We start from the raw sequence: 17,224 nt of genomic DNA on the forward strand, positions 1-17,224 counted from the left end.
CACATGTATAATCTTGTGCTAGAGAGATGTAAGGAATATGTTTTCTTACCTACACAGACACATACACTCACATCTAGGTACCATGTATCTATCTGGAAAAGCATGAGTGTATACTAAAACAATCCATCCTAATCTGAGCTATACAAGGCTCATTGTTGTGGTCTCACTTTCTGAATCAGTGACTCCCTTTGCCAATCAGTGAGAAAACAGGATTCTCCTATCCTTGGTATATTTAATTTTGGATCAGTTTTCCTTTACACAGCCACATTTCACCCATGTCATCTCAGTCATGCATTCCTCACCTCACATGGGTTATTTATACTCTAGGGAATAGCTATTGGTAGCCAGACACCCCAGGGTTTGCACTTTTCCCCACATTGCTTAGCCTCCCACAACCATCTCAAGCTGTCCCTTACAGTCACCTTCTCTGTCTAATTTAGTCTGAGTTGGAGCAACCATGACTCCCTCCCCTACCCAAGTGTGTGGACAGCCTGCTGTCCCACATATAATGATTTTAGTACTGAATTAATTAGGAAAGGCAGGGTAGGAGCCAAAACAGAAAAAGAAGAAAACTCTGTAGCTTCTGATACTAGATAAACCTGATTTAGACTTGTCTCCAAATGAATTAACCAATAACTCATTTTAATTGCATTGAGGCATTGGGTTCTGAAAGAACACAGAGAGGTAATGAAAATATTTTTCTGGACATCCAGGAGCATCAGGAAAAATGATAATAGATCAAAACTAATAACAATATCATAAGTGTCTCTCTGAGTTTCACAAAAATGTATTTTTAAACAAAGTAATTAAACTCTGAATATACTTTGCAAGCAATGATTACAAATATAATTAAATCCCATATTTCCAAGTAATCTAAATGGAATCTACAACAGGCGCACATAATCAGTGATTGTATTATAAAATTTTTTATATAAATTTGACTATTAGCATCATTATTCCATTATATTTAAAATTTTAAGATAAAATTCAGAAATATTTGTTTCAATCAACACTTTAGAAAACTGAGCTAACCGGTGTTGAAGACAATCCTAGGAGTATCAAAGAAAATGAATCTGAGTAAGTGACATTGATATATTTTCTTTACATTATAAAACTGATAATATGTGACACCTTGCAAGCTCCATGAATGTACTAAATTTCTAATCATTCCGAGGATGCGGATTAAGATAAGAATTTGCTGATTTTTTCCTTTCTCAAAAGAAATTTAATTGGTATTTTAGAACACAGCATCCTTCAGGAACATTGCCAAAGTCCTGATGGAAAGTGAGACTCCTCTTCAGATTCCATTTCTTGACACAACCTTCAGAACAATGGGTTTTTCTGGTTGCAGAAGATTTTTTCTGCTCAATTTTAATGGGATCTGTGACAGGTGAAGAAGTGAATTGAGAAACAACCAGTAACTCCAAAAACCAGAAAAGAAAAGAATGAATGCACTAACAACAGTAATGCTTAAAGTAAAAAAAGTATTTAAGAATCATATGTCTTGAATCACTTAGTCTCTAAACTGAGTCAAAATGGGATAGTGAAAGCTTTCATCAAAATATTCACTCAGTACTAAATCAACATCCATTCTCTACTGGGCATAAGACAAAATTATTTACCTAGTCTTTATTTTTCTTGCTGCAAATTTTAAAGTTTTAAATTTAAGACAGCTACTTATACATCAGGTAAAACATTCTTAAAGACATAAAAGTTAATGTGTTGGTCTTTGAAACTGGAAAGATAATCCTGAATTGACATTATACATTTCAACGACCTAGGACTCCTCTAAATATTCTTGGCAGCCATCGCAATTGAATTCATTTATTTAATTTTGGAGACAGTATTTTAGTGAGAATTATGACTTTGAAGTCTTACATCTGTCCCTTGGCTTCTAAGAGAAGTGCAGTGGGAAGCTTTTGAGTCCTACAATGATCTGTCTAAACTTTTCTCCCAATTCTCTCTCAATCATTAGTTTATCAAGGGTAAGCATGCAACCAAATGCTCTTCTGATCATATTACATGGAGGAATAAGTATAGTGTTACGCAAACTCCAGGTAATTGGGAGTTTACCAGGGAGGATCTACCCATTCCAAGTGTGCCAAACATGGTCTTTCTAGAGAGTAAAACTATGCTTCATACACAGAGAAGGGTAAAATAAGTACGAGAAAGACACCACTTTGTGGTATGATAGATAACTTTCAAGAATGATAACTTTCTTTATGTGCCTGCCATGTGTTGCAGAAAGCCCACTGAGAGAGAAGTGCGACATAAATTCAGGAGTATTAGAAATTATCTTAACTAACCACTACTTCATATGAGTCAAAGACAACTTGTATTTTAGTTCTCCAAAGGAGATATTTCAAATACTTCTCTAAATGTACAATTTTATTGTAAAATTTCAATAGGCATGCATGTATTTTCTCCAGAGACAGGAAACAAAAACCTACATACACAAACAGAAAGACACACACACACACACACACACACACACACACACAGATAAACAGAGGTACATAAATGTCCTTTGTTAATATTTATAAATAAAATAGCTGAAAATTTTGACTAATAAATTCAAATAACCGCAACTCACTTAAAAATTTAAGCATTTACATAGTGATTGACAGAGCCTTCCTTTTTAAAGGTAAAACTGGATACATATGGAAGGAATAACAGGAGATGTCATACAAAGGAATGGTGACATCCTTAATGACAGAGAAGATAATCAGATTGGATAGTGGAGCGTAAAGCATGTTGAGTAATGCTAGCAGCCTACAGTAAATAAAAACTGAAAGGAAGAGTAAAAGGTCCTGGAAAAGGTGGAGAAGGCTGCATGGAGGAGGTCATGGATTGGATAAACCTGGAAATGTAATAACAAAAATAATAAAAGAGAATAAATATGCACTTTTTTTGCTATCATAAAAAGCATCCAGTTTGCCTGTAGCAGAGTCCCTGAAATGTGAGGTCCAATAGTCAGGAGTTCACTGTGTGGTTTTTATATCAAGCAAGAATGTTTTAAACCAGTCAGTCTCAAGCTGGGTACAACATGAGAACAAATGGAGAGATTTTAAATCCATTCTCTTGTTGAAATATTTCTAAATGTCTGAGAGGACCTAGGTGACATTTTTTAAAAAGTCGTCAGTAAGATGTCCATGTGTTGTCAGTGATTCCAGTGTACACCCCATGGCTAAGAACTCTTGTTACAAGGAAGCTTCTGTAGGTTCTGTTAGTAGACAGCACCACTCACACATCATGATGAGGTGATTATTGCACCTCATGATTCTGGACAGCATAGCCAATCTCCACCTGGCATGAACTAAATTTTAAAATTTGCTCAGTTTTAAAGAGCACACATAAGCACACTATGCCAGTCAACATAGAGCCTATATGATTATTATTGTTGTGCTTTATGCATGATGATTTTCACCTCCAGAATGGAAATATCTCAAAGCTCACACTGGAGTCCAAGTAGATCTTTCTTGCATACTGAACAAAATACGGGAATATATATTTTCTGTATAGACACTTGTGGTTTTTTGACATCTATGTTTTTGAAAAAAACCTTCTTTCTTTCTTTCTTTTCTCCTTTCCCCCAATATAATAACCACTGTTGAATCCCTATCATCTTGTTTATTGAAATACTGTATCATTTCTAAGAGTTTTTAAAAATTATTTTCATTCTCTTTAAAAACTAAAAAAGCCTATTTAAAAGACTATTTCTGCAAAAAAGTTAATTCTCACCTCTGTTTCTTTACATGGTTGTAAGGAGAAATTCTGCAGGACTTTGGTGATAGCAAGTTTTATGTTCAGAAGTGCAAACCTCATGCCAATGCAGTTTCTGGGTCCAGCCCCAAAGGGCATGTATACATAAGACTCAAGGTTTTCCTTGTTCTTCTTACTGAACCTGTTGCCACAATAAATGAAAACAAGGGAATGAGACATAAAAACCACAGAGCTTCATGTTTGGGGCTCTCACACAGACCTCCAGAACAGGGATGTACACAGTAGTTCTGTGGTCTAGTTACTAAAAACCTGCTGTATTTATTTCACTGTGAGAATTATAATTTAAAGGAATTTTCCACTTCCATTATATTCTTTTTTTGTTTGTTTGTTTGTACCAGGAATAGAACTCATGACCTTGCACTTGCTAGGCAGGTGCTGTACTGCTGAGCTATATCCCCAGCGCCTACTTCCATTATATTCTATAAGCATTTCATTTTCTTGAAATTAGGGCAGTCAGAAGTGCTGAGGCTGCAGAAAACACTCTTCATATCAGTGAAATGGAGGGCTGAGCTGCACAATTTACCTCTCCCACAAGTAATATGTGTGGTCTTAATGTTAGCACTTTGGAAACCATTGGCAATAATACAAGTTCCTGACAGTAGAAAATGCATTGTAATCCTAGGTCCAAGGCTTCCTGACACAGCATCAAGCACAGTAAAAGCCTCATTTCTATTTTCCTTTCTATCACAAATATGAGAAAACATCACCCACTCCCAGAATGTAAACTGAACCCAAATGCTGACTTTGCAAGACACCTCCAAGGAAGAGTCCCTCACAAATGCACAGGGCAGATGCCTTGGCTTTGGAGGAGTCACCACCTACAAAGAATGTGAGGCAGCCTAACGAGGAGCGCAGCCAGAGACAGGCCCAGGCAGACCTGTTCTTTCCTCAGTCCTTAGGGAAGGTGGTTGAACCAGGATGGAGGAGGATTACTCGGGCCCTCATGCTGAACATTTATCCTCACACTAGAGGGACCAGAAATCAATGTTTTATCAAATGGAAGGTAGAATCACTTCTTGAATTTGGTGATAAACTCAGAGACCTGAAATGAACATCACCAGAAATATAAAAATCATAATAGCCTATAAACATGAAATAAGACCTTTTCCTATTAAGCTATGAAAGCTGCACAGATTCAACACAGGAAAGATATATACATATCACAAATCTTAAAAGAGTGGAGTTTATAGTTTACTGTATGTAAAGTAAGCATCAGTTGAAAACACATGTAAAATGTGATATCTTCCAACTTATTACAATTATGTGCACAAATATGTCCATATTAACATACTTTATCTTAGGTAAGAATTGTATTTTAAGGTTTGAGAAGTGTGGATGTGTATTTTTTTTCCTTAAGTCTTAGCAGTTTTCACATAGATATCACTTTATAAATTTGCTAAATTTTAAAATCAAAAAGACACATTTCCTTATTTGTAAATCATTGGAATCATCACATGTCACTTCTAGGAAGAGACATCATAGCATGCTCTGGCCAGCTTGGCTTAAAGTAGGTGTACTTTCTAGGAATCTTGTACCTTTCAGGGCGAAAATCCTCACTGTTTTGCCAGTATTTGGGATCATGGTGAAGAACAAATATTGGCACCATCACAACTGTTCCTTTAGAAATGAACACTCCATTAACTTCAACATCTTTTTTACAGACTCTCTGAGTTCTGCTAACAATTGGGTATAACCTGAGAGTTTCATTCACCACCATGTCCAGGTATTCCATCTCTCCCAGAACATCATAGGTAGGGAGTGCCTAGGAATAAAAAAGTAAATTTGGGAAATTGACATTTTTAGTTTACATTCTCCCTTCTTTTTCTCCTTCTCCTTATTCTTCCTCTTTCTCTTCTTTCTCCTTCTCTTCCTCCTTCTCCCTCTCCCTCTCCTTCTCCTTCTACTTTTCCCTCTTCCTTGTCTTCCCCTTCTTCTACTTCTTCCTCCTCTTCCTCTTGCTCTTCTTGTTCCTCTTCCGTTCTTGTTCTTGTTCCTGTTCCTGTTTTTATTCTTGTTCCTGTTCTCCTTGTTCTTATCTTGTTCCTGTTCCTGCTTTTGTTCTTGTTCTTCTTGTTCTTGTTCTTGCTGTTGCTGCTGCTGCTGCTGTTGTTGTTCTTCTTCTTCTACTTCCTCCTCCTCCTCCTCCTCCTCCTCCTCCTCTATTTGGAATAGCTATGATTATTAAAACTCTTTAGGAAAATCACTTATCCTTTGCCTGAAATGTAGTATTACTACATATGCTTTTCTTTCTCATATGAACAAACATGACAGACTAATACAATTCTTCACAATTTAAATATGCCAAAGTCATTAGCACCATTCAAGACAGAGTCTACATGAGGAAACCACTGAAATACAGAACAGGAAAGGCCAGATTCCCTATTAATTTATCAAGTCCCACTTCGGTAATCCTCTGAGTACATATCTGAAATTTGTGCTGAAATACTTCTTAAATTCACGCTCTATAGAAATAATTTTGGATAAACTGATCTCTTTATGTTATAGTGACAAAGGAAGGGTGCATTTTTTGGGATTACAGCAAGAATTTCAGTCCAGCGAGAGTTTTGTGGTTTTTTTTTTGTTTTTTTTTTTTTTTGTTTTTTTTGGTTTTTCTCCGGTACCGGGAACCGAAATCACGACCTTGTGCTTGCCAGGCAGGCGCTTTTGCCACTGAGCTAAATCCCCAGCCCCAGTCCAGCGAGAGTTTTATGGAGAGGATATAACGTCTTAACAGAGAAGTCTCGTTCTCTGTTGCTGGACTATAATTGATGTTGGTGCCTCAGGTCTTCACTCTGAGCTCTGAAGAAGACTCTTCATGTCCATCTCATTGCTAAGTGGGCAAAAGAATGTCTCATCACAGGTAACATCACATAGCCTAGTAGTTTGAGGAGGCATCAGAGAACAACATGGGATAGTGTGGTTATCACTTCATGTGACACTGGAGAAGCTATAATTAGAAGATAGTAATTTGGCTCAGGAGCCACATGTCTTCAGTTATTCCTTGGATCCTTCATTTATAGCTCCAGGACTGAGGTGGGAGGATATGTAGACAAATCTGTGTTAGTATGCTTAGCTGAGCCAAAGCGAGTTGCATTCAACCAACAGTCACGATATAGCACATAAAACAATATCAGCAGAGCTATTTATCCAGAACCTGAGTGATAGATGGTCATGATCACGTGATACGAACTTTTCTTGGATGTACAGTAAAACTTTACATCATGAGTAACTTGTTCTGTGAGTGTTCACCAAGACAAGCAAATATTTCTACTAAGTGTTAACTTGATAAATTAGCCACGTCTTGCAATACAAGTAGTATGTGATGCCAAATGTCACACGATCACAAACACACACACACACAGATGTAGAATTGTGGGTGATCATCTGGCAACAGCAATAGGTTATAGAGAAGATCTTGTGTGCAAGGGAGGAGGAGAAAAACAGGGAGGAATCCCTCACTTAAAATTATATTAGTGAGATGTGTAAAATGTTAGGAACTGTGAAAATTGTGTAGAAAAATGACACATGAATAGTAGTAGTGTAAGTGATGATTTTGTTTAATGGCAATGCAATCTAATAATTCTACAAAATATTCAAAAGGAGTCAAAGGAAGTATCAGTTAGCTTCCTTGTTAAAGGAGCAAGAGAAAAAATTCTATTGAGCCAATAGGTAGGAGCAATTCTTTTAAAGATAGTGAAAATCAGCATATACAATAATCCTTGTCATTCTTGGCTCCCTCATACCAGCTATGAAGGTTTTCAAAGGGAAGCACAAGTTAATTCATTATGGTTCTTTATATTTTTATTATGGATTATGTCTTAGTATTGTAATTACTTCATATAAATATTTTTGAGTTGTAGAAAGAATCATGTGAATTTTATTTCTTATGGAGAAATTCACTACGATATTCAAGTTCTTGGATCACAAGCATGTTTCCACAATGAACTATTTTTACAAACCAAGGTTTTAATGTATTTAGTTAACACCATTGTTACTGTAGATAATGTATACACCAACAGGAGCAGTGGTTTATGAGAACTTATATTTCAGTGAGTAACATACATCTCCTATGTTTTTCCCTTTGTTTGTCTCTTTCGATTTATCATAAATGATGCTGGTAAAAAAAAAATCAATGTCCACATTTTTCTGTGAAAATTTCACCTAGGCAATGTTGAGCAGGGCTTCTACTTAAGTTTTCATGTTTTCCCTCCCTTTCAAATTATCAGCTACTCACCTTATTGGGCAAGGCTGCATCAATCTCCTGCTGCAGTTTCTTCTGCACATCCAGGTGAGTGGCCAATTCACACATAATGAAGGAAAGAGCACTGCTAGTGGTCTCATAATCAGCAAAAATAAAAACAATTGAATGGGCTGCAATCTCTCCATCAGAAAGAGCTGAAAGAAGAGGAAAGACTTTCAGGTAAAGTAGATCTTCCTAGTTTAGATGGCAAGAAGTCTATATGAAGCTACCAAGACCCTAGGGAGAAACTTGGAAAAGGAATTTAGAGTCACACAGTGAATGGATTTCACTCCGAGGTGTGTCTTACAAACCAGAAAAAAGACAAAATGATTTTAATCCACCTGTTCCAGTTTGATTCTACTCCTTGCCATCTGTTTCCCATTATGCCATTGGGTTCACCACACAGCTGGGTAATTTCAAGACATGGTGTTTCAGTCTAACACACTTACTATTACAATATACCTTGGATTATCATAATTAGCCTTGAATAAAATATGGGATTTTTCAACAAGAAAAAAGTAAAAATTTTGTCAAATATGGCTGGAAAATTCTCAAGTGTTTGTCCAATTAAGACTTCACTGCATGTAGAATTAAAAGATCTTAATCATGTGTGAGAGACCTCAAGAGAACAATATTAGGCTACGAAGAAATTCCTGCATCTCAAAGTGTAATCTATGGCCAGAAACATCTGCAAGCTCATTAGACTTGCCAAAGCTAAAATCCCATCCTAGAAATAGGAAAATAAAAAATGGACCTTTTAAAATGTGTTGTTTTGAGCTACAGTCTTGATGAGACAGGATTTAATGTAGTACTACAGGCAACCACCTTAACAATAGATTAGTGTACAATGCAGTAATGATTGACCCCAGTGTAATGAATGGCATTAAAATAGTAGGAAGAAGAAAGTGTGGATAAAAGGATTTGGGCATGACATGTATGAAAATGGCAACCACTGTGTGACATTAGCAACATTTATTTAAATTACCTCCACTATCTCTCTAATTTCATACCACTCAACCCCCTTACGATAAGATGTTGGCCCCCATTTTGATTTTGTCATGACATAGATCACTACCATCATGAAATAGTCTGATTGTTTAGTCCCTTTTTATGCCTGGAACCCTGAAAGAAATATGTTGGCCTCCCCATTCATAGTTTGAAAAAGTAAAGACAATATAAAATACATCTTTGAAGGGTTTGCCCAGTTCTGATTTCCAATGATGCCTTCTTTGCTGCTACTGTAGAAAAACCCAACAAATCAAATAGGTCCTCCCAGGTGGCACAAACCTGTGTTCCTGAATTGAAAGTGAATTGTTCACTCAAAATTCTTAGTACTGCTGTGCACTGTGGTTGTGTACAGCCACATGGTTAATTAAATTGAAATTGAAATACATTAAAATTATATATTAGAGTTCATTACTTCAATGACACCAGCAAAAGGCCAATAGTAGAATTATTTAGCAATTATTTTGAATATGATGAAAAGAATATTTCCTTCACCAGTGGTTTTGATAAACCACAAGGGCAGACAGAGAGAGAGAGAAAAACAAACAAGCACAGAGACAGACACAGAGACAGACTCAGAGACAGAGACAGAAACAGAGGGAGACAGAGAGAGACAGAGAGTGATTGTTGCAAAGAACGATGGATAGAATCAGACACACATATTTATATACACAGAATTCTGTGCTATGGTCAGATTACCTCTGCTTTAGAACTCATTGCTAAGAATTTGGGACTTTTGTTAGCATCTTCACACTACTGGTAGCTTGAAATTGACTATGATAGAATTATTGTAATTATACCAAAGAAATAAGTGATTCATCAGAATTATTCAATGTGAGGATGGGAGAGAAAGAGAGAAAATGTATGAGAGGGGCATCTTATATCACTGTATATGGTGAGTCATAAAAATACTCAGTTCTTTGCAAATATTTTTTACTTTTTTAGCTTTTTCCACCTAGAATGTAAAAGCAAACCAAAATTCCAGTAGATATCACTACACTGCTCAATATTTTGGATTCTAACTTCCATTTCTTGCTACAAGCTAGTAGATATCCTTAGGAAAATGGCTGATACCAGCACTCTCTGGGATAATAGAAAGGAAACCTGGAATATCTGCCAACAGCCAGCAAGATATTATGCAGAAAATGACGCTAAAAACAAACACACAATTTTCTGGTTGCTACAATAATTTAGGGGGATATGTGTCATTATACATTTGTCAAATGTATAGAACATACAAGACTGAGAAAGAACCCTAATGTAAACTATGGGCAGTGGTGATAGTATCACACTAAAGGCTAACTGCCTCTAACACATGTGCCAGTCAGGCAGGGGATGTGGAAACAGCAGAGTGAATGTGTAAATAGTTTTGAAAGTATATGAGAAAGTTGTACACTTTCTCAGTAATAGCCTTAAGAAATGAACACTGCTTTTAAAAATTGACCTAAGTTTTCTTACCAATTTTGCATGCTTATATCTGGTAATCAGAACAACTAGTTTGAAGACAACCATATGCAATATAATGGCAATTGTTAAATTCCTATCATCTTGTTTAATGAAACTCTATCATTTCTAATTTTCTAATTATTTGTTATTGTTTTTAATTGTTTGATCAATCTTGCATCTGGTAATCTGAGCAACTTCATTAAAGATGATAATATGTAATATAACAATGATTGTTAATTCCTACCATCTTGTTTTAAAATCCTGTATCATTTTTACTGTTTTTGTTTTATTTTGTTTTTGTCTTGATTGTTATTTCATTGTTTTTTCTCTTTAACATAAAAAAAGAAAAAATTGGTTAACATGCCCAGAGTACCCAGTAGACTACTTAAAAGGACTTTTAGAAAAAAAGTCTTCGTAAATCTAAACAACAAAAACATGAGAAAAAGTGAGTCTTTCGGAGTATGTCAGATCACACTGATACAAATAAGTGAGTAAATATACTTAAATATAAGGGGAAGAATTGAAGAGTCCCCTTACATTGAGTATTGTTATGTGAACATAGAAGAAATGATGGAACTTAGAAGTAATCATTTTTCACAATTTTCACTATAATGTTCTTAGACAAAAACCATTTGTGAATGAAAATACCAGTGTGTCAAACAAAGTATGAAGAAGGGAATATTTCCACAATCGTAAAGATTTCTCCAAGAACCCTCTCATTTGGAACAAAAACAAAAATAAATCTTTATGCTAGCCTGTCCAGGAGAACTATCTCACCAAATACTCCTATTGAGCATAACGACCTTCTAAACCGTGTGCCTCTGATTGGGTGTCTAAATGCAAATTTCAAGGGAGCCATTCTGATTTACTGAATGTGGGTAAGGTTGAGAATCAGCACTTGTTCAGATGTAGGTGAACCAAGACCTTCATGAATTCCACCCATGAAATGAGAGCTTATAGTTGCCCTTTAATGTTCGAATATACTTAACCCTGTGCTTACTACAAAGTAGGTCTGCTCTCATAGGTAATATTCATATGTGCGTTTTTGGTCCATTGAGAGCAATGCTGCTCTGCCTGTAGTCTTTCCTACATAATTCCAGGACAGGCTTTTGCTTCCTCTCAGCTTCCTTTTCCATAGACCACAAAATATTGTTAGTTACCTTTATAGGACTCCGTTTCTTGGAAATTCTGAGAATTGATCATCAACTGAAGAATATCCACTCGGTGCTTGAAGATAAAAGAAAATATTGAAAGACAGACCAACGCAGAAGTTAAAAGTAACTCAGGACTTTACCTTCTTTGCATATGTATTCTTCAGGTCCTGAAGTTTGGCTGAGGTTGCCTCACTCTCTAAATCTTTTCTTTGTATGAAAACCAGCTATTGTATCCAACAGTACTTTGTAACTATTCTCCCCGATCCTGAGCTTCTGTTTTTTTTCCTGAACACAACTTCCTGGTCAGAAAGTTGCCTGCTGCCCCTGGAACATACTCTTGCTTGGAAACAATGCCACATTTCAAAACTTCATATAGTCCCGTTTAATTCTTCACCAGTGGACCCATAGATTAATCACTTGCTATATATTGATCTCAGAAGCAGAGACAACCATCCCGAAGCATCATACCATTTTGGAATGCTATACAATTCTCAGTAACACCTGATACATGTGCAGTTCTGCTTTTCTTATTTTCAGGCTCGCAGACCACATAAAGACTCAAGTGAATTTCTCAGCTTACTACCCCCAAACCCAGGGGAGAACCTTGAGTACTGCAGGCCAGGAAAGGTGCAAATTTAACACAGACCAAACTGCAGTAATAGGGATTTCCATTGGACAATGTGTTTAATAAGTGGCTTGGATTTGAAAGAATTTTTTGCCAATATAAGATCTGGGGATTGTAGTATCAGTACATATAATTGGTAAGCACTAATATTTTTCTTTTGACAGTTTATTGAAACAAAGAGCTAAATGCTTATTTTAAGAATATGAATGTCAAGTTGTACTATCACTTTATTGAAAGGAACAGTTAATGATTAATTATTTGATCAATCTTGCATGTCTATATTTGTTTTCCTGAGTTACCACTTTGAAGATATCAATATGTAATACAATATTCATTGTTAATTTCCTATCACCTTGTCTGTATTTCAGTATTGCTTGTATTGTTCTTGTGCTATTTTGTAAATGGATGTCTCTTTGTTAACGTGTTTTTGTTCTTTTATTTTGAAAATAAAAAAATGTATGTCAGAGGACACTTATGTTTTCTTTTCAATGCTAAACTGTTTCTGTGAATTCCTAAACTTCATATTCTTCACTACCACACACAAGAAATGCAGGTCATTTGCACTTACTTTCAACAGAAACAGAAGCAAGTACACTGATCATGATCATACATCCTAAAAACATTACTAAATGTCAAAATGCTTATTTTACCACCACTACATTTTACCTTCTGGTTATTGTCCTGGCGATTTTCTCTTATTCTTCTTACAAAGTTTTCAAAAAATTGTATAGGCTCTTTTGCAAACACGGATATATTGAACACCTCAAACACTGGGATAAGGAATGAAAACAGAGCTGAAATGGAAAGGAAAAAAAGCCTTGAATGAAAATTCAAAATGTACTTGCTTTAATTACTCTTCTGAAATAATCAGAAGAATAAAGGGCATTAGTGTCAATCAGAATCCACTTCTTCTGTGACTTTTGCTTGGGATGCTCTAAGACACTTATTTAGCTGGGGTACATCACACAGAGAGTCACCATCCTACTGAGATTGCTGGCCCTCTCTGTAACTTTAGAGTGACCAAAGAAGCTCGATTAAATTTCCTGAAAATTTGTCCTAATGTGAGCTGTGACAAGCATTTGGGTAAACCAGACCATATTCTGGTGATTTAAGTGTATATATCATTCAACAACAAGTGATAAGAACAGAACCAATACAGCACATGTTCTTCAACTGTGTACCTTTGAAGGAAGGCACAGCTCAAGAACAGAAATAAAATATTGGATCTCACAAGTATTTCAAAGTAATATTTGCAAAGTATACCCTCCAACATAAGTAGTGGGTGAAAGGAGAATTCCAATAATTTAAAGAGCATAGTAAATGTGGGGAAGGTAAGGGAATCTGAACATGGATGTGGAGGAGATGAGAGGGAGGTGAAGAAATTGTAAGTAAAAAGGATTAAAATGAAATTTTCTCTATATATATTGCATCATAAAATACGTAATAAAAATTTGAAATTATAAAAATAAAGAATTCAACCCATGTAAAAGAAAAGGAACTCTAAGGGTCAAGTAGCAATTTTATTGCAGTAAGTAAAAATGAAGGCACAGTAGACCCCACTTCATAGACTGAGCATAAACAGTGCTCAGAGCGAAATATATACCAAACATTTTGGTACAAGTTGCCAAGGAATATTCAAACCCTGCATCATGTGTCACTAAGAAAATAACAGGAACATAAACCTAAAAGCAGAAAGAAGAGAGTATTAGACTTTAAAGTAATTAAATAAATAATAAACATTAAGAAAGTCAATGAAGCTAAAAGCTAGTTCTTTAAAAATAATCAAAAATGGCAAAGCGTTACACAGATTGAACAAGAGATAAAGAAAGCTGAAAGAACTTACTAGCATTCATATTGAAGAACACAACTACTTCTGATACTTTTAAAACTAAAATGTATTACATGCAACTATATTAATAATTCTATTACTAGAAAACTGCAATAATCAACTTAGCTGAATTTTTTTTGAAAGATGTGTAATGCAGCACTTTATACAAAAATAACTGGAAGAGATGTCTTGACTTGTAACAGGTAAACAATTTCAAGAGTATATTTATTTTAGATGCACATTTCTAGATTGAGTCTTTTAATTAGGGAAGTATGATTATTATGAATTCTTTAAATATTCTCCAGAAGGCAGGTGGCATCACTGTCTCTGAGTTGAAATCATACTACAAAGCCACTATGATAAAAACAACACGGTACTGACAAAAATCAAAAACCACACTTGAGAATCAATGGAACAAATGAAAAAATGCAGAAACAACTGCAAACACACTCAGTCACCTTATTTTCAACAAAGGAGCCAAATATCTTCACTGAATAAAAAGATAGCCTTTTCATTAAATCTCACTGGAAAAAGTGGCTTGCCACATGCTGCAGAATAAAACTAGATCCATATCTCCCACCGTGCACTAAACTAAAATCAAAATGGATAGAAGTTATAAATATTAATACAGAAACACTAAATCTCCTGGAGGAGAGGGTGGGTAGAACTTTTGAAGACATAGGTACAGGCAAGACTTTATAAACAAAACACTGATTGAATGGGAAGTACTACAAAGGACCAATAACTGGGACCTCACATCTTAAAAAAGCTTTGGCACAGCAAAAGGAATCACCAACAGAGTGAAGAGACAAATCACAGAGTGGGGAAAGATTTTGTTGGATGTTCCTCAAAGTACTAATTTCTAGAATATATAAAAACTCAAACTTTTAATATTGAAAATTTTGATATTTCATTCTCTGATTTCCCACACCATCTACCTTTATTAGTATAATTATCAAGCTTTATAAATTTCTACGCAGCTAGTTAATCTTATGCTGTTGCTGTTGTACAGTGTTCTATTGCTAGTACAGTCAAATTTCCATTCATTAGATATTTTAATTTCTCTAAGCCTATAGCAAATAAACATTTAGTTGGTCTTCACCTTCATGCAATTATTATGCATCATTTTCTATGGCTAAAGGAAGTACTTTTTGGTCTTTACATTTTGTCAGTATTGAGTTTATACTGATGCTAATTTTATTACCATACTCTAGGCGATATACACAATGCTTTTAATTACTTTTTTGGGAATGTCAACATCTGGATTGCTTTGCAATCATTGACAAAACTGTGATGTAGTCCTAAAAACCAAGGTACTAGGCTAAATATGTTGCAAACTCCAACCTCAGGAAAATGGAAGTTATTGGATCCTGGCACAGAGGTAAAGAACAGGAGGTACCCATGCTCAGAGGACACAAATAAAAGTAGACATCAAATAAAGTGGTAGTAGACATTAAATTATTGAGCTAGTAGATGTTAGTAGACCTGCTAGACATTAAAGAGTGTATCTTTCCAATACACCCTTGCTGCATTCCTGAACACAAAAAAGAAACAAATTAAAAAAAAAGAAACATGAGAAGACAAACCAATAAAATGTCTCCAGCAACATCCCAACTTCCTCAAAGCTGACCCTTGAAGCATTGAAGAATGGAAAGAACAAATGCCACCCAAATTATTCAAAATGATACCGGGGGAGATAATAAAACACAGCAATGAGACATTTGGCAAATTCATAGTAGATATAAGATCCTGGGTCAAATAAACAAAGTAATGGGTGAATCTATAAATGACACTAGAGAAAAGGTAGAAGAGTTAAACAAAATGATGTGATATATGCATGACGAATATAAAAAAGAATCAGAGTCCATAAAAAGGCTCCAATAGGAATTTCAGAAGATTAAAACTTTTATTAAATTTGTGGGCAACAAAAGTAGCCAATGGGGGGGGGGGGAAACAGTGTGAGAACTAGAAGAAAGTGCTGTCATCCCTGACCAATTAATGAATGAATGATACGTTTTAAACAAGAGAACATGAAAAATAGATCCAAGAGCTGCTACATGACACAAATAAGAGAAGTCTAGATAAAGTTGAATTAGGGAAATATTAGAAGACCTCATGAATGACATAAAAACCCTGTTTTCTAAAATAATACCAGAAACATTGCAAATAAGGAAACAGAATTTAACATACAGATAAATGAGTCATAATGAAACCCAAACTATCACAGTCATAAAAATATTTCCCCATGACACACTATAGTCAAAATATCTTGAGTCCAACACAAGAATAAAATCTTAAAAGTGATGAGAAAAAAAATCAACAAATCAGTTATAAAGTAAAACCCATTAGAATTACAGCATCCAGAAGACCTTGGAATAAAGTTTCTCAAGCACTTAAAGAAAAGAATTTCTAGCCCCACATGATATATCCTCAAAAATGATTTTCCAGAACTGATGAAAGAAAAAAGATACTTTCACGATAAAGACCATTTAAAGAAATTCATACCTCCCAAACCAGCACTCCAAAATATTCTCAAGGGACTTCTCTGGCTGCGGGTGGGGTGAACAAACCCTCAGCCCCACGCGCCCTGCGCAGCGAGAGCCAGTGTTCCAGGAGCGGCTAGACACCTGGGCTCGAGTCTGTGCTCACCCACACCGCCACGGTTCCCAGCTGAAACGTGCGGAGAGAGCCAGGCAGGGTGAACAAACCCTCAGCCCCACGCGCCCTGCGCAGCGAGAGCCAGTGTTCCAGGAGGGGCTAGACACCTGGGCTCGAGTCTGTGCTCACCCACACCACCACGGTTCCCAGCTGAAACCCGCGGAGAGAGCCAGGTATTTCCCAGCTACTCCTGGAGGGCAGCGCTTGCATCAGGACCCCACTGCCCAAGCCCCAGGAACTTCTCTGGCTGCGGGCAGGGCGAACAAACCCTCAGCTCCACGCGCCCGGTGCAGCGACAGCCAGTGTTCCAGGAGCAGCTAGACACCTGGGCTCGAGTCTGTGCTCACCCACACTGCCATGGTTCCCAGCTGAAACCCGCGGAGAGAGCCAGAACCCCTAGCCAGTTGAAGACTGGGAAAGTCTGTGACCGATACCCGTCTGGGCTGCATCTGGTTCCTGTATGTAGCCTGATCTGACTGGAGACA

General features: G+C 36.3%; 1 protein-coding gene across 1 annotated transcript in view; it reads right to left on the reverse strand.

The window, feature by feature from the left end:
- Positions 1-1,297: 1,297 nt before the first annotated feature.
- LOC102007951 (cytochrome P450 3A9-like) overlaps positions 1,298-17,224 on the reverse strand; it is a 31,431-nt gene continuing 15,504 nt past the window's right edge. The window contains exons 8-14 of the mRNA XM_013509451.1: positions 12,920-13,047; positions 11,635-11,701; positions 8,018-8,178; positions 5,319-5,545; positions 4,033-4,035; positions 3,742-3,904; positions 1,298-1,381 (exon numbers count right to left, since the gene is read on the reverse strand). Coding sequence (XP_013364905.1) covers positions 1,298-1,381; positions 3,742-3,904; positions 4,033-4,035; positions 5,319-5,545; positions 8,018-8,178; positions 11,635-11,701; positions 12,920-13,047 — 833 coding nt within the window. The remainder of the gene's footprint in view (positions 1,382-3,741; positions 3,905-4,032; positions 4,036-5,318; positions 5,546-8,017; positions 8,179-11,634; positions 11,702-12,919; positions 13,048-17,224) is intronic.

The sequence above is a fragment of the Chinchilla lanigera genome, unplaced genomic scaffold (assembly GCF_000276665.1).
Source record: "Chinchilla lanigera isolate Chin_1 unplaced genomic scaffold, ChiLan1.0 scaffold00172, whole genome shotgun sequence".
Lineage (NCBI taxonomy): Eukaryota > Metazoa > Chordata > Mammalia > Rodentia > Chinchillidae > Chinchilla > Chinchilla lanigera.